This window comes from Bipolaris victoriae (assembly GCF_000527765.1).
Source record: "Bipolaris victoriae FI3 unplaced genomic scaffold scaffold_31, whole genome shotgun sequence".
NCBI lineage: Eukaryota > Fungi > Ascomycota > Dothideomycetes > Pleosporales > Pleosporaceae > Bipolaris > Bipolaris victoriae.
The window spans coordinates 20,941-43,329 of NW_014575361.1; the positions used below are offsets into that span (position 1 = coordinate 20,941).

Here is a 22,389-nt window from a genome sequence, read left to right on the forward strand (position 1 = left end):
CCAGTCAAGGGTACGAGGGCATTGATTACTATACGTACAGACTGCTTTGAATCAGGTGGCTTGTCTCGCAGGGTCGACTTGTACAAGTTGGGAGCGGCAATTTTGCGGGCAACTAGCTTCCCCATGTCGAGGGCCCCTGTTGAGAGGCTATGCGGGGCAATGTATGTGGGGTTGGCATGGCACTCAAACACTATGTAAGCTGACAGTGTTGCAAGCATGTCCTAGATGGAGGAAACCGGTGTTTTCTTGTCGCATCTTTAGTGTAGTGTAGTGTAGTAGAAAGGGCGGAGGCGCGGAATTGCTGGAATGTCATACCGAAGAGAGAAGATTCATGGTGAGTACAAGCAGTAGAGTATGTCTGGAGTAGTTGAAGGCTGGTGACCGGGCTTCAAGTTGGCGCACATCATTTCCGAGTTGTTGGCTAAATGTTATCTTCTTCGCCTGAAGTAAGTAGTGTAGAGTAGTACAGAGCGACGTTGGGATAGCCTCACACGTGTAGCATTGGGCGACCGGATCGTAGAGATATGTCGGGGCATTGAGTCGTGGCAGCTAGTAAATGGCGTCGAAGCATCTAGCATTCTTGGACATACGTGTGCAGGCGTGGCAATTACGAGATACAGCCTAGTCTAGGACAGCAGATGATGTGTGCAGATCTGGAGTGCTTGTGCTTACTCAAAGCAGGTGTCGGGACTGTGCAGCACATGGAGCCGTCGTTTTCCGCCACCAGAGTCCTTGCGAGCCTCGGTGCGCAGGCCCATCACGTGATTTCGCGTTGGCCAATCAAACGGGGCGAATTTCATATGCGCCCTCGATCGTGATGCGGAACCGGTTCCGGTCGTGAAAGCGGGGTCTTCCAGTCCACATGCCTCTCACCTGACAATCTCGTGCAATTGACCGTCTACACTGGAATGCAGAGGGCGGGCACGTCAACTCTGAAGAGTGCAAACAATCTTAATGAACGAAAAAAAATTGATAGTAATCGCAAACAAAGTACATGTCGTCAGCCATGTGTTGTTGGCCACTGGGGACACCGGGAATCGTGTAGTGGGGTGACTGGCCATGATGCTAGGCAAAATCGAGCCATCATACGCGGACCCACTGCTCTGGCGACTTGGAGGGGAGAGGGGAATGGAGGGGAGCAGCGACCAGTGGCCAGAACGGGTGCTTATGAATGCCCCGCTACTCGCCGCTTATATACTTAGACGCTGCTCCCACTACACTGCTCTACAGCCTGTGTTTGAACCATTCACTCTCACAGCACACGACCCAATCATTCATCATGTCTAAAGGCGAGTGTCCTGTCAAGAAGGTGCCCAACGTCGCCGGCGCTGGCACACGAAACTCGGACTGGTGGCCAAATGAGCTCAGGGTAAACATCCTGCGCCAACACGACCCCAGACAGAACCCTCTTGGTCCTGACTTCAACTACGCCGAAGAGTTTAAGAAGCTCGACTACGATGCCTTGAAGAAGGACCTCACAGCCTTGATGACCGACTCGCAGGACTGGTGGCCTGCCGACTTTGGCCACTATGGTGGCTTTTTGTATGTTTGACCCTCTGCCCTTGCCTCTCTGTCTCGCCCTCTAACCCTGCAAAATAGCGTCCGTCTGGCATGGCACGCTGCTGGAACATACCGTGTCACTGACGGCCGTGGTGGCGGTGGTGATGGACAGCAGCGCTTTGCTCCCCTCAACGCCTGGCCCGATAACGTCTCCCTCGACAAGGCCCGCCGCCTGCTCTGGCCCATCAAGCAGAAGTACGGAAACAAGATCTCATGGGCCGATCTTCTGCTTCTCGTCGGAAACGTTGCCATTGAGTCCATGGGATGCCCAACCTTTGGTTTCGCTGGAGGCCGCTCAGACACCTTCCAGTCGGACGAGTCTGTCTACTGGGGCGGCGAGACCGAGTGGCTCGGCAGCGACGTCCGTTATGCTGATGGCGCAAAGGGTATCAAGGGCGAGGGCATCATGGACGGTGACCAGCACAAGAACGACGCCAAGGATACCCACACAGCGAGAAATCTTGAGCAGCCACTGGCTGCCGCACACATGGGTCTCATCTACGTGAACCCAGAGGGTAAGTTTCCTCTTGGAATACACGTCTCTGCTTGTTACTGACTCTTCCAGGTCCCGAGGGCGTACCCGACCCCGTTGCCGCCGCCCACGACATCCGCACAACCTTTGGCCGTATGGCTATGAGTGACGAGGAAACTGCTGCTCTCATTGTTGGTGGCCACACATTCGGAAAGACACACGGTGCTGCTCCCAGCGAAAACACTGGCCCAGACCCCAACTCGGAGGACCTTGGAACCCAAGGTCTCGGCTGGGTGAACAAGCACGGCAGTGGCAAAGGCCCAGATACTATCACCAGTGGTCTCGAGGTCACATGGACTAGCACTCCCGTCAAGTGGAGCAACAAGTACCTAGAGTACCTCTACAAGTTTGAATGGGAGCTGGAGAAGAGCCCTGCTGGTGCCAACCAGTGGGTTGCTAAGACAGATGAGGAAATCATTCCAGACGCCTACGACTCCAACAAGAAGCACAAGCCCAGGATGCTTACCACTGACTTGTCGATGCGCATGGACCCTGCCTACGAGAAGATCACCCGCCGCTGGCTAGACCATCCCGAGGAACTGCATGACGCTTTTACTCGTGCCTGGTTCAAGCTTCTTCACCGTGACATGGGTCCCCGCTCCAGGTGGATCGGCCCGGAGATTCCCAAGGAGATTCTTCTCTGGGAGGACCCTGTCCCTGAGCCCGAGGGTGAGATCATTGGCGAGTCTGAGATCCAAACTTTGAAGAAGCAGGTTCTCGACGCTGGCATTGAGCCTGCCAAGCTTATCCGCACTGCTTGGGCTTCAGCAGCTTCTTTCCGCGGTAGCGACAAGCGTGGTGGCGCCAACGGTGCTCGCATCCGCCTCGCTCCCCAGAAGGACTGGGAGGTAAACAACCCCAAGGAGTTGGCTGAGGTTCTCAAGGCTCTTGAGGGCATTCAGTCCAAGTTCAACAGCAGCAGCAGCAAGAAGGTCTCTCTGGCCGACTTGATTGTCCTTGCTGGTACCGCCGCAGTTGAGAAGGCTGCCGGTGTGCCTGTTCCTTTTGCGCCAGGCCGCACCGACGCTTCCCAGGAGCAGACTGACGTGCAGTCTTTCGAGCACCTTGAGCCCGTCACAGACGGTTTCCGCAACTACGGAAAGGGCACCGAGCGTGTCCGCACCGAGCAGCTCGACGTTGACAAGGCCCACCTCCTCCGGCTTACTGCCCCCGAGATGGTTGTTCTCACTGGTGGTATGCGTGCGCTGAATGCCAACTGGGACGGCTCCTCTCACGGAATCTTTACCCAGCGCCCCGGTCAGCTCACCAACGACTTCTTCGTCAACTTACTCGACAACAACCTTGAGTGGAAGGCAACCGACGCTAGCAAGGAGTTGTACGAGGGTTTCGACCGCAAGACTGGCCAGAAGAAGTGGACAGGCACACGCCACGACCTCGTCTTTGGTCACCACCCTGAGCTCCGTGCCATTGCCGAGACGTACGCATCATCGGACAACGCGAACAAGTTTGTCAAGGACTTTGTTGCTGGATGGGAGAAGATTATGAACAACGACCGCTATGACATCAAGAACAAGTCGGTGAGTACACCATCGAGCGGGGCAAGCAGGCCTCGTTTGTAAGAAAAAAAAACAAAGCAGCAGAAAAGAGAAGGAAGTTGAAGAGATGAAGAGAAGAAACAGCAAACGAGGCTGCGCCTGTAACGTTTGTTCCTTGTACACTTGCTTTCCTTGTGGGTTAAACATGAAAAAAAAGGGCACACTCTGGGCTGCTTAGTTTGTCCACTCGCTGACGATTCTTCCATAGACTTGAGTCTTTCCGGCAGTTTCTTTTTCACAAAAGGATCAGGGGAGATTCTTCGATACCTAGATAGCGTTGCTTTAGGAACAGGCAGATAGCATGTACGCCTTTTTATGAAATGAGATATGAATACGATAAGAACCTTTGCCTCCAAGAGAGAGAGAGAGAGAGAGGGAGAGACTGTGTTGCCAATTGTTATCATTTCGTATCATTACGTAGCTGTGAATCTGACAAAAGCTTCGCGTAGGATCCTGGCTACTAAAAAGCCTATAGTGAACAACAAAAGGAGCAAGAGAGGAGAAGTAACGTGCAAAGTGCCCCAAGTACGCCGAAGCGCTTGACTCGATTACCAAGCATGAGTTTCATTAGCCGTGGTCATTCATTGTACGTCCGTCATGCATCATGCACTGGTCTAATGTGCCATTCGCTCATCAGAAGAATCAAACACAACATTGATGAGAGAGAGAGAGAGAGAAACAAAAAAGGGTGTGAACGAGGTCACTAGGGTTTTGCAGACATGTAATAGTATGCCGCAAGCGCCCCACCAATGACAAGGGCTGATGCACTAGAATGAGAAGCCATGTTAGCAAGATCTGTCCTGACTGAGAATGATGACGCTGCAAGGAGAAGAGGGCGTGCATAGAAGGATATAGCCACAAACCACGTGTAGAAGAAACAAGATGCTGGCTTACCTGGCTCGTTTCCGATCGCCAAACAAGAGCTTGAGCGCGCCGCCATTGTGCTTCTCGGGCTGGTGTAGAGATGCCAAAGATGGTACTGTGTTTTCCACCTTATCTTTGGAAGTCGTCGTGTCCTTTGCGAGAGTTTCTGAGGTGTCTGTGTCCTGTGAGGGCTCTTCAGCAAGACCTTTGCGTTGTCGAAGCTCTGAGTCCGTATTGGAAGCCGGTTGGGGTGCTTCAGTTGTAGCATTGAGATCAGAAGTGGGCGGAGGTGTTGTGGCCTTGGTAGGCAAGGAGATGGCATCACGCAAGGTGCTGGTAGATTTTGACTCGTCCTGAGCACCGTCGTATCCGTTTATGCTTTTGGCTTCGCCAATGGGTTCTTTTGCATGGTCTGCTGAGTCTTCGTCTTTGGCCTGCATTATATCTCCCAGTTGCTTACTTGCGTTGATGACAGGTGTGGCGTTGGGGTCACGGGCGAATCCAGATGGTGGATTGGATACACGAAGGTAGTTTTTACCGATATAGATGGGCGAAGGCAAACTGTCAAGGTCATGAGTGTCTTGTTCATCGTCCTCCTCATCGCTATCGTCCGCTTCAGGCACAGAGGCCAACGATGTATATGATTTAACTGGTGCAAGATCAACTGAAGAACATGCTTGCGAGAAGACTGATGGTTGTGGTGAGCAAGGGTGTTCGTGCGTGGCCTCATCTTCGGGGAGATCAGCCCCTATTGAGGCTACGCGCTGCAGAATTAGATCACGGTTGGTGGGAAAGCGTTCTAATGACGGATCGTTTAGGTCTTCGTCCTCAGCATCTGATCGAGGCAATCGATGAGGCAGGCTGCTGTTTTTTCGTGTCTTGAAGAAGTCATATCGGCCAGGCCCACCAAAGAGATTTTGTGCACCTTCCGTTTCGTAGCCAAAGGCAGACTGTTTTTCCGTCGGGAATGGCGCATAGTCTTGTGAAGAAACTGAGCCAGCATGATCAGCGGTTTCCGCTTCGCGCTCGTGAGGCAGGAGAGGCGCGTCGCCATCATCTCCATGATTACTATGAGGCTTATCAAGATGTGATCCTTCGTCCTCGAGATGATTACCCTTGGCTACAATCCCGCTTCCCTTGTACGCTGAGGATTTGCCTTCATGCGCCAGTAATGGAAATCGGTCTAGTTCATCTCCTCCATCAGAGTCGGTCGTAACAGCGGCGTCGTCTGGTAGATTGGACTCATGTGACAAGAGCGGGACTTGATTGGCATGATGGTTTCCAGTCTCTGCTTCGTGGGCAAACAGGGGTACATTTGCAAGCCCGTTGCTTTCGTGGCCTACACTAGTCTCGTGGCTAAGCAAGGGTACCAAGTTCAACTCGTCACCCTCGTCCAATTCCGACGGGGTGTCCATGGCGTCTCCAGAACTAGTGTGATCGGCCGATGAAGGCGTAGACTCTTCGTCAATCGTGTCCATGGAGGGCGGCAAGGGCGATGGGTCGGCCTGGGAAGATTCATGGTGCAATAATGGTGCTGGTTGCTCATCGCCTGTGCCAGGCTCAACGTGGTGTTGAGGTACAGTTTCGACTTTGTCGGGCAATGCGTCAGCAGCCTTCGTGTCATGCGCAGTCTGTTGGGCAGCGGTAGCGTCCTCAGTAGCGTCCTCGGCAGACGCAGGTTCGGTGTCCACCTTGTCGATGACAACAATGGGCACATGAGGCGGTTCCAGCACGTCAGGCTTGGTCGACGAATCCACCTCGCCTGTTTGTTTAGCATCACGCTCCAGATTAGCTGATGGGATGGGTAGTAGGTCCTGGTCCATGGTGCTGTCTTTGCGGCTGTCGAGCCGCTTCAAGGCAGCCTCATGAGAGGGTGCTGCAGGCGGATCGCTTGATGTGGTTGCTTGCGTAGGTGTACTGTCTGGCGCTGAGCTCTGGGAAGGCTCAGGAGCAGCGGGCTCGACATGGATAACATTGTTGCGAATGCCTTGGTCGTCGGTAGCTGCTGTGTGTCAGCGGGGCACCCGAGGGAGCCTGCTTTCAGCCATACCCGTTTGCTTTGACTCGTCCAAGATCCAGTGGTCTTGACCAAGACGGACCTTGTACTGGTAGCTCCCCTGGTCCACATTGGAAAATGTCTTTGTGAAGATGGGGTCGCCCGAGGCGGTCGTGTCGTCGGCCACGTCCATCTCAAGCGGGGTCCAGCCGCTGAGGGAGGAGGTGACATAGACGGGAGGACGGACGCCCGGCTGGGAGAAGGTGATGGTCGCGTGAGTGGCCATGGCGACCTCGGGGCGAGGGGATATTCAAGGGAGTGAATATAGGTAGGAGTGGTCGTGTGGCGGACCAGGCGGACCAGGCGCGGCCTCTGGTGGGGGTAGTTGGAGACTGTTGGGAGAACAAGACAGTTAGCGGTTACAGGCGAGGAATTGAGCGTGCTCACACTCATGCAGTGGCGCAAGAGGGGCTTACTGCAGGTTGCAGTACGTACAGCAGGGGTGTTGGCATTGGCAGTGGCATGAGGGGAAGGCGCGGCTACTACTTACTGTACCGGGCAGGCAGTATGCGAGGGAAGCACCTGCCGTGGATGCGGTAGCACCTGCACCGATGCGAGCAACAAGACACCAGAGAGATGTGGTGCAACCGCCAGTCGAAGAGCCGGCGGAGAGTTGGGCGAGGGGCGCGGGGCGCGGTTTAACACGGGCACGACGGAGCTTGAGATAGGCGAATGCTGCGAGGGGCTTGGGGGCGGGCGGCAGCGTCTGGGCCCAGGGTGATGGTGGTGGGAGTACAGTAGTCAGTACACAGTATGTAGTAGTGCTAGCAGTGGTAGGAGTGACGGTGCTGGCGAGCGCAGTGAATGCTTCTTGCCAGAAGATTGTTGAGCATCTTGTGCAGCGCCACATGGCTCCTCCTCCCCCTCCTCCCCCCTTTGCCCCTTCGCTCCGCTCCATGAAGAATGCAGTGCTTTTTTGATGCTTCCAAGGTGACGTGAGTACAACGTGTGGACTGCCAGCACTAGGCCAGCCACCCGTAGCCTGATCAGGCTTCCCCCGCACCGATCAGCCGCTCCCAAGCCCCTCGCCCTCGCTCCCTCGTCCACCCAGGCATTACTTTACTTATTCCGTCTACCCTTCTCCCATCCAACCTGTTCTGTTCCCTCATTCATTGGAAACTAAGAGTAAAACAACCTCCATCCCCCCAGGCATGCCACAGCCTACCAGTCGCCCTGAGTGCCTGCGCACGGCTGCTGCACCGCCGGCCCAGGCCGAACACCCACACCGCATTCACAACTAGCACAAACCATTGCCGCCCTCGCACCCCTAAACCCGACTACTACATACATCAGCCCATGTTGCCAGACGTTTATGCTACAATTGCCATGAGTAGACTATCACTTTGCAAGCTCGACATCAAAGGCCCAGCCCAGCCAGTGGGTTATGTAAGCCACGGACTCGTTATCCGCAAACGGCTGCCAGGCGAGCGCCCCACCCGTGACCTGGAACCTGGGAGCCAAAATTTCCGTTGTTTCTCCGCCCTTCTTGAGACGTACAAGAGGCTCTTGATGCACTCGACTCGACATGAATAAGTAGAGCCGGGATGATCCGTCGTATTCGTCGGCCCAACCCTCGGTCCCAAGGCCTGTCGTGCTATACGACTACTGTCCATGTACTAGCAAAAAACAGTCGAGCCACTCAACACACTCTACCGCTGCAGGCACCTGAGGCCGTGGGTTCTTCACACGCGCCTGGCTGCAATGTCATTGGGAGCCGTCGGCCCAAACATGGTTTCAAGAGAGGCGTTGCGACAGGCCTCGTCACACCAGTGTCACTCACCACGTTCAAATTTCGAGGCTGGCGCACGGGCCGCACGGCTCCTCCTTCGCGTTTTTATAGTACCGCTTGCTTCTGGAAGTTCGTCCTGGCGTTTCAAATAACGCCGCGTCAATCATGCGGCGGAAACGTTTGCAACGCGCTGATCGACATGGTGCATTGCCAGTGTCGCCATCCTTCCTGCTGACTTCACATCTGTATTAGATCTGAAATAGGCCCCATCGGCGCCATCGCACGCCTGGCCGATCGCCTCTTGCCTTTTCCCTTCTTCTCCTGTCCCTGTCCCTTGCTCGCCATTCACAACCCCATGTCCCAACTCCTCGCCTTGCGTCTCCCACCATCCTACCCTACACGCAATGGGCCACATTGTCTTTGCCAACGGCCATGACCAAGGTCCGCTGCTGGCCAGAGTCAGCCTCGCCATGTACACCGTTGCCGTGACGTTTGTCGCCCTCCGGTACATACACCACCCACCCTGCATGCCTTTGTATACTAACCCTGTCTAGCTGCTTTACACGTGCATGCATTGTCAAGAGATTCGGCCTCGACGACGTCTTCATTGCCATTGCCACGGTCCTTGGGGCTGCCCAGACCGTCACCATCATACTGCAAGTCGAGCATGGCCAGGGTCGCCATACCACCGAGTTGCGCATCGAGCAGTTCAACCACATGCTCATGGTATGCTTCGCATCGCTCTTGCAATCACGCACACTGCTGACTGCCCAATAGTACCAGTGGATCAACATGCTCATATACTTTGTCGCAAACTGGTATGCATCTTCTGTCTGTCACGCTGCCCAACTCCTAACTCAAAAAAATCAGGGCGGTCAAGATGAGCATACTTGCCCTATACTATAGGATAGGCTATGGGAGAAAAGGTTTACCGTGGATTGTCCAGGCTCCTGCTGTATGGACAGTCGCAGGCTTCATGACTGCATTTGGCATCTCCTCATTCACAGTACGTTTTTGTTGCTTGCACTCGCCCAATGCACAGCGCATTGCTACCCTATGCTAACAGTCGCATTGCCCAGGCCCAGCTCTTTCTGTGTGTACCCATATCTCGCATTTGGGACATTGTGCACGCCAATGACGGAGGATGCATCGACGTGTCTGAGTTCATGATTACCTCTGCCGCTATCAACGTCGCTACCGACATTGTCCTTCTCATGTTCCCCCTGCCCTTACTACGGCTCTTCAAGTTCAATCGTAGACAACGCAGTACGTTTACCATTGCTGGGTCTGTATCTAATCATAGCTAACAATTGGTGTAGCGGCTCTGGTAGTCGTCCTCTCTGTCGGATTGATACCCGTTATTGCCAGCACCATGCGGCTATGTGAAATTATCATGGCTGGCAGACCAATCAAACCGGGAAAGGGCTGGCAGGACAATGATTACAGCTGGTAGGCCTTGCATGTCGTGTGCGTTATTTACTGTTACTAACATGGTTTCAGGGGCTGGGCCTGGGTTCCAGTCTGGTCGCAAATCGAAGTCGACGTCAGCATCCTCGCAGCCTCTCTTCCCTGTCTCTATCCCCTGTTCAAGCACGTTTTCCATCCGTGTAGTCGACCCGCCACACCCTCGGAGATGCCCACGCTACCTGGGTACCCTGAGAGCTGGGCAGAGCAAGATTTAGTGAGCAGAGACGGAAGCGAGGATTTGGAGAAGAATCGCAAGAGCTTTGACTTTGAAGACGAAAAGAGGCTGACGGTGCGGGAAAAGGAAATGGGCAAGGGCATCGACATTAATATAAGCGTAATTGTAGACAAGGAGATCGATGTGGGCGAGGACGTGGTCAGGCATCGGTACGACGACGACTTGTCGGCCGTGGCAGAGGAAGACGATGCCATAAGTAGATTGAGTGTCGATTTAGCAAAACCGCCCGACGTCCAAAAGCTGACGCGGGTCCAGACTGGCGACCCGACCGGGATAGAGTACAAAAAATTATGACATTATGATACCTGGCAGAAGCTTGAATTTGTAGGTGCAGGGGCGGCGAATCTGGGCAACAGGGCATCGTCTACCGTAGATCATTATCATCATTAGTTAATCGTTAATGTTTTGTACAGTCACTCATTAAAATACAAAGCACGGCAAACGGCCGTATTACCACCTTCCAAGGCTACTGAAAGCCGAGCCGAATTGATTTGCTGGAACTTGTCGTTAGTCTGATATTTCTCGACAACAGAAAAAAAATCAGGAAAGAAGAAAAGGGAAAAACACACGCCAATAACGTGAAACGAGACCAAAACACATACCATACTGACTCGTGCCATAACACTCACTCGCCTCGGCCTTCTCCATCGCCTTGGGCAACCACTCACGAATCTTCTCCTCGCGATTATGATGGCTCGGATGCGTACTCAGTATCTGCGGGGGCTCACCACCGCCCATCTTCTCCATGCGGGCCCAAAAGTCCATGGCAGCCTGCGGGCTGTAGCAGCCCTGGGCCATCATCATGAGGCCGATGAAATCGGCTTCCGCCTCGTGCTTGCGCGAGGCCGGCATGGAGAGAAAGAGGTCGATGAGGAGTTTACCCGAGTAAAAGGATATGTCGAAGAGGGAGAGTGCGAGGACGCCGAGGAGAACGAGGGGAGCTTGAGACATGCGTTCTCTATTTTTCTTGTGTGTTAGCCAAAAAGTTCCAGTTTTGTGTGTGTGTGTGTGTGTGTGTGTGTGTGTATGAAAGGGGAAGAAAGAGGAGAAAAGAAAAGAAAAGAAAAGAAACGCATACGCAGTATGATGCGCAACCACATGCGCAATCTCATGTCCCAAGACAGCTGCAATCCCATCTTCATCCCGACACAACGGCAGGATGCCCGTAAACACAAACACCTTGCCTCCCGGCGCCACAAACGCATTCTGTTCCGGACTCTCTATAACTGTAACCTCCCAATCGAGACCTTGCAAGCCCTCGCCCTCAGCATACGGCAGCAAGCGCTGCAGCACCTTCTTGATCTTGCGCACGCGCACATCGTTGTCGGGTAGAATGCGCCCAGTGTACTGCTCGCGCACCTGGTCGACCGACGAGCGCCCAATGGCTTCTTCGAGCTGCGGCGGTATAATGTTGAAGCGGCGGCGGCCCGACACGGGCACTTCTTCTAGGTTGTACAGGTAGATTGTGCCCGCGCCGGCGCTGAGAATGCCAATGTCGCGGTAGAAGGCTGGGCGCGCCGCCCAGCGGTAGAGCAGCCCGGACAGCCCGCCTGAGGGACTAGAGAAGCGCTTGTATTGCGGGCGGGCGCCCCGGCCAAAGGGGAGTTGCTGGTAGAAGCGGGGTTGGGTTGGGAGTGGGAGTGGGAGAGGTGCGCGGGTTGCGCTGAGGGTGTGCAACGGCGGTCGTATTCGGTACATGGTGTTGGAATGCGTGCTGTTAGTAAGGTTTAGAGAGTTTGGGTGCGACGCCTGTCACGATATATAGTCTTCTGTCACTCCCAGATGCTGCTATGCTGCATACTGTACTTCTTTTTGGGCCGTGGAGAGAGCGCAGTAGAGCGGGGCTCGGGTGTAAAGATGATGTGAGGTTCCCAAAGTCCGCGGGGGTGCAGGGATCGCTTTACGGCATGCCGATGTCAACGGCTTTAACGGCTTTGACGTTTATCTTTGCATCGGTGATATCTACATCCCGTTTTTTTTTATTTCTTTGCTCTGGGTATATGATACGCCAATTCGTCTAAATAGGTTTGTTGCCCTCTTCACATAATAAATTTCAAGCTTGCAACTGGTCTTCTCGTATCTTCCAAAATCTCCATTTCCACCTTTACTCTAAGATGACAGTGCTTTTTCACGTAGTGTTTGTGTGTTACCAGCAAACTCAGTAATCAATATGAACCATGTTTGGTTTGGTTCACATAATCTCCGATCAAACAATATACGACACGATAACATCATACTCGGCATTTTATGCGCAGCCACCAACCAGATCAAGTCACATAAGTAGTCTATTCGTAGAACCAAACTATTTCCTCGGAACTTAAAACGACGTATTATGTAGGTACATGCTTTTTGTGACAACCACTACGGCTAACAACCGCTGTTTTCCACGTTCCATCTCTCGCACACTTACATGTGGGCGTAGACGTACTCTACGTGAACCTGGAGGACACACGCATCGTAGTCGACTGGTGGAGGAAATGGAGAAACAGTTGCTGGAGAAGTAGGGTATGGTGTCTCTGCATCCTCGGAGGCGGTAGGAACGTAGGGCTCACCCGCACTCGAGGACTCAATAGGTGCAAGGACAGATGAAGCGGACACACTAGCAGTAGGAGTTTGTACGAAAGACGAAGCCGACACGCTGGCGGTAGGGGTCTGTACGAAAGACGAAGCGGACACACTGGCTGTAGGGGTCTGTACGACAGATGAAGCGGACACACTGGCTGTAGGAGTGGGCACGGAGGACGAGCTGGAAGAGCTGGACGCAGCGCAAGAAGGCAGAGGTGCAACGCCGTTGATCTTGGACACGACCCAGGACGAAGCCTCGTCAGTGTAGAGCTCAAAGTAGTTCAGGTGATCAGCAACGATTTCGCCTCCAGCGCAAACTGGGTCTCCAGCTGCGCAGTAGGCACGAAGGACAGGAGCATAACGGTTCAAACGGGCGAGGTCTCCAGAAGCGCGTGGGTTCTTTTGCTTGCTGGCACCGTCGAGGACATTGTAAGGTTGGTTCGCGGTGTGCATGACGTCTCCCCACAACAGAGCCGCAGCAACTTTTCCAAGTCAGCACTGAACCAAAATAAAGTCGAATCTGTGTATACTTACTGGCTTGGCCAGCAGGAGAAGTGCTGTCAAGACCGTTACTCACAAAGGAGCATCCACCTGGTCCACCCAAGACATCGCCAGCAACATGGGCTCCCTGAGAGTAGCCATTAACCACTATGTGTGTGCAAGGACACTTTTGGTTGAAGGCGGTAATCTGAGAGATACCATTGCGGGCTCCCTCTGCCACCTGAGCGCAGTAGTCTCCACCGAGGGTAACGTCGAACTGGATATCAATGTGATCGCACGTTTTGCCCTCAGCAATCAACTTGCCACAGGTTGCCTCGACAAACGGAAAGGTGCGTCCATCACGATAAGGAGCGTCGTTACCGCGAGCCATGAAGATGACTACATCGGCGCAGGCTGCGTCCAGCTTAGGTGGCGTGGTTTGTGCTGCGGCGAGAGCGGATAAGGCGCCCAACGCAATGGTGTTGCGGATGCTGAAAGACATGATTACGAATTAAGTACGCTAAGTATATTATAATGGATGAACGAATGTGGTGGAGGAAACGACCGTGAATATCAAATCGAAGGAACGAAAATGTCCTTTGAAAAGGTGTACCTGGGGTATCAGCGTGGCAAGGGCGGGGAGCCAAGTGGGCTTAAAAGGATCATCTATCTCTCAATCTCCACTGAGTGAGAAGAGAGATTGGACTGCCACCAAGGCATCCAATGTCGAATCCCGCATGTTTCGTAAATATCGTATACGAGCCATGGCATGGTTCTATCCCCTCTGCCCTGCATGAGTTTCTGTCAATCTTGCTGCGGGTGCAAACAGCCGCGTTATGATCCCCTCCCGGGGGGTTACCACAAGTAGAAGTCGATAAGAGGTGTTTTCTTTCGAGGCTAGCTGCGCCCAGCAGTCAAGCCGCTTGGGGATATCCCGGCACAGGTAGGCCAACCATTGGTTATGGTGTTGTAGTTGGACCCACATCATGTCAGGAACGAAGGATTCGCCTGCCTGTTCCTCTCCCGCGGAGACTCCAGTATATTCTAGTGCATGACTTGTGGCAGACGATTCCTGTGAACTGAACTGTCCTGTTTTCCGTATTCCTTTGCACATGCTATTTGTTCTCGTAGAATGTAAAAATTCCAGCGGAGGAATTGAGTAGAAGATGCAGATATCACGTTCGGACGAATTCGGAGAATGGCAGCTGACGAACTCTGACACGGCATACAACACTATTTTGTCCTTTTTGACCGCTGTCTCTGATTGACTCGGGTCCCGGTATCAGCACAAACAAGCTACTCTAATTTTTCATGGTTATCCCTAATGGCCTGACCGTAATCTCCCGCATTAGGTGTCCGCACAATAGTATGCGTATGGTACTTGGCCGGCTCCTTGTTTGTTAAGAAGACTCCGGAATGATGATCGAATTCCACGAGGATAACCGGGCTTTGGATCCGGAAGTAAAACGCGTCATCATCACTGAAGCCACCGATCCAGCAAAAGTACGTTTCGTCAAGATGCTGCTTGATCTGCTTGAGCTTGAGCTCACGGGCGTTGGATGGATGGTAAAGCAAGAACTCGTGACAAATGGCCAAGATGATGTCCTGTTGAGTGGGGTTGAGCGAAGAGACTAAGATACCCTCGTAAGGAACAACCCGGTTGTCTCGAAAGGCGCCACAGCGATGACGCTGGTCATCTGGGCCCCACGTGTCAGTGATGAGTTCGTCACGCTTGCTCTCATCGTTGTTGGAGTTGCCGTAAACTTGCTTCATGCCCTCATCCCTCATCTTCTTGAAGACCTGAGCTATTTGCCGCTCCTCTGCACTCAAGCTCTGCATCAGCTTCAAACCGAGATTGCCTTCCTTATGAAGGATCTGGGTTCCTTTCCATTCGCCTTGATCGATGATGTTTGGTTCTGCGCCGGTAAAAGAGGGAGTAATGACGACCTGAGGCCCCTTGAAGAAGCATGCGATATCGAGGTGGTGGCCGTAAAGGAGCCAGCCCCATGGTGAAGATGCGGATGCAGAGGGCATCCCAAACAAGAGGAAGTTGTACGAGTACTTATTCAGGATGTTGGGGAGCTTGACGACTTCTCCTAGGAAATGATTGATGCGCATAGCAGATAATGCCTTTTGGTAGCCTTCTGGCGACAAGGACGCCTCGACTACGGCGAGGATTGACTGTGCAGTACTTTCCGGCACTGCTAATATTAGTACGGTATCGGAACTTTGACCTAAAGGCCTTCTTACCTTCCTCGAGCCTTAGTCCAAATGGCCTCAGTAGAAACTCTGGGTTGCTCCATGCCCGCCATTCTCTCGCGTTGATCGGATACACTAATTTGTTTCTCTTCTCATCATCCAAGCCTTCTAAAAGTTCTCCTACTTTTTCGAACGCAGCCTGAACATTGGCACCTTCATCTTGGGCCTTGAAAAGACCCGGTCGTACTTTGCCATCGTTGGTAACACCTGTGTAGGGCTCTTCCAACAGCTTTTCCCATACCTTTGTCAAGTCGTACAACCACGGCGGAGCACGGTTGTCTTGCATTGACTGGACATATTGGTATATGTCTTGTTTGGCAGCTGTGATGAAGCGCGGACTGGATAGATCTGGCAAATGGGCCCGAAAGCCAGCCGAGGCTTGATCAAAAGAGCTTCGTCGCTCGGCCATGTCTGTGCGGTATTGGTTTTGCAGAGCACAGGCAAAGTGCTTTCTTATTGCGTATTGGGTACAGCGGTCAGCACGGCTATGCAGTCCGCGGCACACGATGTGGAAAATGGTTCAAGGTGTTAAATCTGGCTCCGAAATCCACGCAATCGACGTCTCAACTGTCAGCAGGAGTTCCAGCTAGCCTCGACGCAACTGCCGGATGAACGCTCTTCCCAGTCGTCTGAGGTTGGGGCTTCTCGAGAGCGTGTTCCACAAGACACCAGTCAATGACGACTAGAATAAAGACGACGGCTGACTGGCTTGGTACTGGCTCGTCATGCAATGGTTGGAGTGATGGTGTTGTCTGGATTGACAGGAGAAATGTCCCCACATTCCGCATCAAACATTAGCGCGGGGCATCCGGCCCCTCATTGCATACCCGTACAACTGATGTCGGTGTGCTCTTAACGAGACAGCCACACGGGCTGATGAGCTTGAATTCAGCTAGCTGGCATCTAACTGGTACGTTCATGTCGCGGACGTCAGCCGTCTTGAATGGTAGATTGGACTGTTAGGCGATGTGAACTACGGACGTCTATTCTCCGATCTTATAATGCAACAGCTCAATCCGAATTGTTCCATAAACACATGCTGTGATCCTAGGAGTCTGGCCATTGACTAGTGTCTACACAGGTATGCTACACCCTGTAGAGCAGGATGCTACTATGTGGTCGTAGACACACAGTCGTGTCGGGCCGATTGTGTGATATGTGGTTCCCAGTTCCGTCTCTCCGTGGGGACGGCATTCCCGGCGTCGGCGGTGGGGCAAGGCATAAGAGATAGTAGCCTAAGCGTAGCCCCGCCTACAGTGGGGGGCGGATGGACTGTTGGCTGGCTTCCACAACAACCCGCAATACACATACTCGGATGGACTCGAGCCAGGCGGATATCTGTTGCGTAGGAACTTATATAATTACCGACCGACTCCGCCCAATCATAGACCAATCTTGTGTGACATTTCGCACTGGGTCCAATAAACTCAAAAAGAAGCAACAGCTCCGGCTAAGACATCATCCGGCATTTCTTTACATATTACTTGCTGGCCATACCTTACAAGCTGTGGGGTTTTTTGGGGTATAACTCGAATTGTGCAGTACATACAGACTTAGAGATACCTCGTATGATATATTGGTAAAGTTGGAGTTCAACAAGTCAGCCATAATATCGTCAACAACACAAAACTTTGCCGCCGCATCAACCATTTTCCCCGAGTGGACCGTTACTATAAAACCAAGTACGCAGCGTCCAAGCTGAACTTATCCAAAGCAAAAGATATGGCGGAGCAAACGAGGATAGCCATTGTTGGCGCGGGTATGCTCCTTCAATCCATATTCCCACCTTCCGAGTGCATCCACTAATAGTATCTCAGGTATGGGCGGCCTTGCCGCGGCTCTCGCCCTTGCAAAAGCCGGCCATAAGAACATCACGATATATGAAAATGCCCCAGTCATGGGCTTCGTAGGCGCAGGAATTCAACTAGCACCCAACATGGCCCGCATCCTTGACCGGTTAGGCTGCTGGGGCCCAATCCGCGACGAAGCCGTCGTATGCGCAAACACATCCATTAGGGAAGGTTCAACAGACAAGGAGCTGGGATTTGTAGATCTAGGATACGTCAAGGAAAAGTACGGATACCCACACATGGTTGGCCACCGAGCCAGTCTTGCAAACGGTCTATTCGAAGGTTGCAAGAAGGAGAGTGGCATCACATTCAAGCTGGGCTGCACATTGTCCGATTTTCGCTTCGGCCCCAAGCCCAAATTCACAGTTACTCCATCTCAAGGCAATCTCGAGCCCTACCAGGTCGAATGCGACATTCTCCTCGGCGCCGACGGAGTCAAGAGCAACACTCGAGTCGCCATGCTCAAGGAACTCGGACACACAGGCTCTGCCCGCGACTCTGGCCAAGCCGCCTACCGCATCATGCTGAACCGCTCGCAAATGGAGCACGACCCGGAGCTACTCAAGCTCATCGATTCAGACACAGTGACACGCTGGATTGGCGAGAAGAAACACATCATCGCATACCCGATCCACAACAAGCAAATCTACAACATCTCGACCGCGCAGCCAGACACAAACTTTGCCGGCGCCCCAGACGCACAGTACACGACAAGGGGCAGCAAGAAAGCCATGCTGGGCGTCTACGGCGACTTTTGCCCCATGATCCACCGCATGCTGAACTTGGTGCCCGAAGGCGAGGTCGTCGAGTGGAAGCTCAGAGTCCACGACCCGTTGACAACGTGGGTCCACGGCCCAACTGCCCTGGTAGGCGATGCATGCCACCCGACGCTCCCGCACATGGCCCAGGGTGCCGCGCAAGCCATTGAAGACGGTGCCGTCCTCGGTGTCGTCCTATCGCCCAAGCGCATCGCAGACGGCAAGCCCGAAACCATTGAGCGCGCACTGCGCTTGTACGAGAAGCTGCGGAAGCCGAGGGCTGAGGCGCTGGTGGAACTCGCGGCCGAGAGCGGGCGCCAGATGCATCTGGGTGCGGGCAAGGCCAAGGAGGAGCGCGACAAGGCGTTTGCGGCTCTCAAGGAGGGCAAGGGCAAGGTCCCGGATCGCTGGGCCGACGCTGATGTGCAGGCGAATGTGTATGGAGTCGATGTTGTGGCGCAGGCGGAGGAGCTGTGTGACAAGGAAGGATTCGGACCAAAACTGTGAGCATTCCTGTAAATTTCAAAGAACAATATAATGTTAAACTTTTTTTTGTCTTGTTTCTAAATCCATTAGGATATCTTGAGGGTTTCGTTCTTTGGATTGTAAGGAGTAAATTCGTGCTGGTAAGTCGACAAAGTATGCCGACGCCAGTATGCAAAGATTGTAAATACAACAAGTACTATATCTTCCTTTACTGTCTACCATCTCAACCTCTCTCCACCATACTTCCCCTGCTACTAAACCCCTTCCAATGCGTAACCACAACAGGCACCAAACTCGCCCCAACCAACAGCGCCGCCGCCACACCCGCACTCTGCGCAACACCAACCTTGTCAAACATATCCGGGAACCAAAACGGGCCCAAAAAGCCCCACATCTGCCGCACGAAGGTGATGAAGACGCCAATACTACCAGCCTCTTCGGGATAGCAATCGACCGCATACGTCATCAGCACCGTGGTCACAATCTGGTTCCCAGCAGCGGCTATACCCGCACCGACAATGGGCGTGACGTTCCACTGCAGTGGGGCCGCCTGCTCGATGCGCACCAGGAAAACAGTGATGCCGCAGATAGTCAACAGAATCCCAATGTACGAGAGCCAGAGCCGGAACTCGGGGGCAGGTCGTAAAGGCGCGGTTTTGCTTGCTCGCCAGCGCATCCAGCGGTCGCTGGAGTGGCCTCCTATTTGCTCGCCGAGCGCGGTCCCGACTATGGTGCCGAGGAACTGGAGGCCGAGCTGCTGGGCATTTAGGTGGAATTTTTCCATGAAGAGTTGGGGGATTTCGACGGTGGTGAGGACGGAGGCGAAGAGGAAGACCATGGCGTATGCGCAGGCGGGGATGACGATGCAGGGGTAGGCAAAAAGGCGGAGGGGAGATATGAATTCGTATAGGCTCATGGGCGTGGGATCGATGCGGCGGAATTTTAGGTACACTTCTTTGTAGGCGGCGAGGCCGGATTGCGCGTGCTGCGCCTTGTCGTGCCGCATGAAGCGTGTTTCGGGGCCAAAGAGGGAGTAGAGGATGAGTTGGACGCCGTTGATGATGGCGAGGATCCAGTAGATCCACCGGTAGCCCGCGTTGTATGTTACGAAGCCGAAGATGAGGGGTGCAAGTGGTATGCCCAGAGTGATCATGACGGTCCACATGCCCATGAATTTTGCTCGCTCTTTACGGAAGAAAGTTTCGACTACGACGGCGCTGCCGATGGCGTTGGGTGGACAAATGAAGAAAGACTGGAGCGCGCGGCACGTTGCCATTGCAGCGTAGGTTCGGCTTTTGGCACAGCCAATGTTGAAGACTAGACTTCCAACCAGTGAGATGATGAAGATGGGTCGCCGACCATATCGTGTTGAGAGAGGTCGCCAGAATAACGGTCCACCGCCTAAGATGGCAATTTGTAAGGAAGTAAGGTACGATGCTTTTTGGATACTGACACCCAGGTCCTGGGATATTTCCTCGTAGGCTGGGATAATGGCAGATGCGGGGAATGCACACATCATGGCGTGGAAAGCTACGAAAAGGACATTCATAATTTTCTGGTTGTTGGTTAGAAAAGGAATGCTAGTGAAGAAAAGCTGAGGATCACTTGCCTTCCACTGAGGCCAATTGTACGGGTCAGCAGTCCCCATGGTAGGCAGAGGGTCGAGATCAAGTGTGCCATGACGCTGGAGTAGGTATTGGCGATGCTCTTCAGAGAGGTGAGATGCTTCCTCCTTGTCGAGATATGTGCCATGAGTAGCAGCATGCTCGAGGTCTTCGCTGTACTTGGGGCTATCGGCAGCAAGGCCCTTATTCGTCGCAACTGGCTGGCTTTCCATCCTAACGATCAGTAACGTACACGCACAGGAAACACGGTAGAAGTGAAGAAAGCAAGAGACTGGCAAGCAATCTTTCGGCTGGCATCCGTCAGTGGCGTCTCCAGGCTATGTACTCTCCGTTCCCCATGTTATTTTCCTCGGAAGCAGACTCTCGCGGAGACCCCCTCAGTGGAGACCCCAGAGGTAGGACCCATTTGTCAAATGCAGGCCCATGGGGTCCCCAAACAAAGATTCTGCGCTATTGTCGCCACGGCTGCGTCGTTAACTACCACATAGCTTCTCAAGTCGGCAGCCGCACATCGGATACTTGACTTATTGTAGACGACGCTCCAAGCAACGCCATCCGCGCTCAAGCTTTACGGCAAAGCTTGGCCGAAATGGAGGCTGAATGCCGGGCAAACACCTGCGGCTCTTCTGCCTAAAGGACTTGGTTTGTTCTGTTGGTTGGGTGAGATGGGATTTGATTCGTCCGACTACTTTGTGGTTGGGATGCAAAAGAGACGGCAGTTGCTTTCGGTGGATACAGTGGGTCTGGTTGAGGCAAGTCTGCGACTGCCGATGCGTCTCCCTATACTTTCTTTTTCTCGATCGACAAGTTATTAGCAAATTGCCTTTTTTCTCAAAACCATTCCGCTCATGATAGAGGAAGAGGACTATCAGAACACCAGAGCATTTGTATGTCTTTATGTTGCCTAAGAGGTGCATGAAACGTTACATGATGTCATCGATTTATCCATCTACACCTCTCAGCATCGTGCTACTTACACAGCCAAGACCAATATGCAAAGGGCGACTGTGAGCCTAGTCAATTTTTTTTAATCTAATGCTACCTTAGATCCACTGCTGTCTCAACAATGTCGCAACAAACATGCCACTCTTTGTTTTGGGAAGAGTTCACGGCACATCTCTTATGTTCTCCAGGATGAACCCCCACAATGTCTCCATAGCACTGCAGTCCCAAGTACCCTGCGACATGGCGTCTCGTATCTCGACACGGCGTCTCGTATCTCGACACAAAATCAGCCTAGTAGTTCTCTGTAAAGGCCACTACGTCCGTAGCCTGCCCTCAACATCTTGATATCAATAGGATGCACTTTTGCAGTCTCGGACATGAAAGTAGCGTGTCTCTATCTATGCGGTACTGATCACCCATAAGAGCAGATAAGACGACTGCGAGGATGCATCCAGTAGAAAGAGGGCTTGGGCTGATTTTGCGGGTTATAAATTACTTTGGCGGCGGCTCTTGTGTAGTCTGGGGTGTTTCGAGTACGAAGAAGGATGTGTGCCATATGCATCATTTCTTGATAGGAGAGTCGTATGGCGGACGGGTAGAGTTGAGCGCTCAGATTGAGGTCTTTGTTAGGCTGTATGCTTGATATACAGTATTAAGAGAAAATCTTGGGTGCCTGGATGTAGCAGCCAAGCAAACTGGCATATGTTAGAAAATTTTGGACCACAACATACTGTGTGTAGAGAGGTGAGCAGATCTAATGGTGGGTGAGCGGCCATTATATCAAGCAACAGCCGATGGATCTCTTCCAAGCCAACCCTAGAGTTGTTGGTATGTACCGGCATGTGCATTATCCCACCATGTCTTTACTGGGCTGAGCTTTAACTCGAAGTATGTGCGGAACTCATGGCTTCGGGGAGCGTTTCAAAGGTATACTTTTGTTGTCGACCAGCTACGGCGTATTGCCTAGTCGTCTGGAATTTTCGAGGCGCATGTTTCGTGTTTGACGAAACATTTGTCACTGCTTCCATGGCGTAAGGCATCTGGGCCGACTGTGGTATTTATTTGACACAAAAGTCCGGGGCGGCTGTTGTGGTGCTTGAGGCTCATTCGCTACTCCAGGAACAATATCCACAATCGATTATCAGTAGTCTCATTATCCCTGGTAATTTCAATTTCAGGATGCAATGATATACAGCCGCGCATCTTGATAACCGCTAACTGAAGCTACCGTGGTCTGGGGTACTAGAGATTCGCCTCGTCTGGTCCGTGTGCGTGCGAAGAGTCCGGGGCCTCGAATACAACATCTTTTTGATATTGGTACTGACAAGAACCTAGATGTGTGTTATGCGGAGACTACTGGCCACGCAAGCATTCTGAGTTTCGTTTTGATCAGTGTGCGGGTGCCGAGGTTCAAGTAAATGG

At 52.9% G+C, this 22,389-nt stretch overlaps 9 protein-coding genes across 9 annotated transcripts; 3 read left to right on the forward strand and 6 right to left on the reverse strand.

Moving 5' to 3' along the window:
- Positions 1–1,279: 1,279 nt before the first annotated feature.
- Positions 1,280–3,672, forward strand: COCVIDRAFT_25547 (hypothetical protein; the record flags this gene model as incomplete). Its single annotated transcript, XM_014702320.1, has 3 exons — positions 1,280–1,542; positions 1,600–2,075; positions 2,126–3,672. 3 exons carry the CDS (start codon positions 1,280–1,282, stop codon positions 3,670–3,672), a joined length of 2,286 nt encoding a protein of 761 aa, XP_014557806.1.
- An 866-nt stretch (positions 3,673–4,538) lies between these two features.
- On the reverse strand, positions 4,539–6,794 carry COCVIDRAFT_25548 (hypothetical protein; the record flags this gene model as incomplete). The annotated part of the gene is made up of 2 exons (XM_014702321.1): positions 4,539–6,514; positions 6,563–6,794. 2 exons carry the CDS (start codon positions 6,792–6,794, stop codon positions 4,539–4,541), a joined length of 2,208 nt encoding a protein of 735 aa, XP_014557807.1.
- Positions 6,795–8,701: 1,907 nt separating this feature from the next.
- Positions 8,702–10,293, forward strand: COCVIDRAFT_14926 (hypothetical protein; the record flags this gene model as incomplete). Its single annotated transcript, XM_014702300.1, has 7 exons — positions 8,702–8,802; positions 8,852–9,023; positions 9,075–9,115; positions 9,168–9,303; positions 9,377–9,563; positions 9,617–9,746; positions 9,798–10,293. The coding sequence occupies 7 exons, from the start codon at positions 8,702–8,704 to the stop codon at positions 10,291–10,293; spliced, it is 1,263 nt and encodes a 420-aa protein (XP_014557786.1).
- A 213-nt stretch (positions 10,294–10,506) lies between these two features.
- On the reverse strand, positions 10,507–11,697 carry COCVIDRAFT_14927 (hypothetical protein; the record flags this gene model as incomplete). Its single annotated transcript, XM_014702301.1, has 3 exons — positions 10,507–10,511; positions 10,602–10,957; positions 11,078–11,697. 3 exons carry the CDS (start codon positions 11,695–11,697, stop codon positions 10,507–10,509), a joined length of 981 nt encoding a protein of 326 aa, XP_014557787.1.
- A 708-nt stretch (positions 11,698–12,405) lies between these two features.
- Positions 12,406–13,546, reverse strand: COCVIDRAFT_36683 (carbohydrate esterase family 5 protein; the record flags this gene model as incomplete). Its single annotated transcript, XM_014702344.1, has 2 exons — positions 12,406–13,046; positions 13,099–13,546. 2 exons carry the CDS (start codon positions 13,544–13,546, stop codon positions 12,406–12,408), a joined length of 1,089 nt encoding a protein of 362 aa, XP_014557830.1.
- A 794-nt stretch (positions 13,547–14,340) lies between these two features.
- Positions 14,341–15,712, reverse strand: COCVIDRAFT_14929 (hypothetical protein; the record flags this gene model as incomplete). The annotated part of the gene is made up of 2 exons (XM_014702302.1): positions 14,341–15,245; positions 15,295–15,712. The coding sequence occupies 2 exons, from the start codon at positions 15,710–15,712 to the stop codon at positions 14,341–14,343; spliced, it is 1,323 nt and encodes a 440-aa protein (XP_014557788.1).
- A 1,313-nt stretch (positions 15,713–17,025) lies between these two features.
- On the forward strand, positions 17,026–18,418 carry COCVIDRAFT_14930 (hypothetical protein; the record flags this gene model as incomplete). Its single annotated transcript, XM_014702303.1, has 2 exons — positions 17,026–17,062; positions 17,121–18,418. The coding sequence occupies 2 exons, from the start codon at positions 17,026–17,028 to the stop codon at positions 18,416–18,418; spliced, it is 1,335 nt and encodes a 444-aa protein (XP_014557789.1).
- A 202-nt stretch (positions 18,419–18,620) lies between these two features.
- On the reverse strand, positions 18,621–20,234 carry COCVIDRAFT_36686 (hypothetical protein; the record flags this gene model as incomplete). The annotated part of the gene is made up of 2 exons (XM_014702345.1): positions 18,621–19,952; positions 20,007–20,234. 2 exons carry the CDS (start codon positions 20,232–20,234, stop codon positions 18,621–18,623), a joined length of 1,560 nt encoding a protein of 519 aa, XP_014557831.1.
- A 1,145-nt stretch (positions 20,235–21,379) lies between these two features.
- On the reverse strand, positions 21,380–21,815 carry COCVIDRAFT_14932 (hypothetical protein; the record flags this gene model as incomplete). The annotated part of the gene is made up of 2 exons (XM_014702304.1): positions 21,380–21,598; positions 21,699–21,815. The coding sequence occupies 2 exons, from the start codon at positions 21,813–21,815 to the stop codon at positions 21,380–21,382; spliced, it is 336 nt and encodes a 111-aa protein (XP_014557790.1).
- Positions 21,816–22,389: the final 574 nt, after the last annotated feature.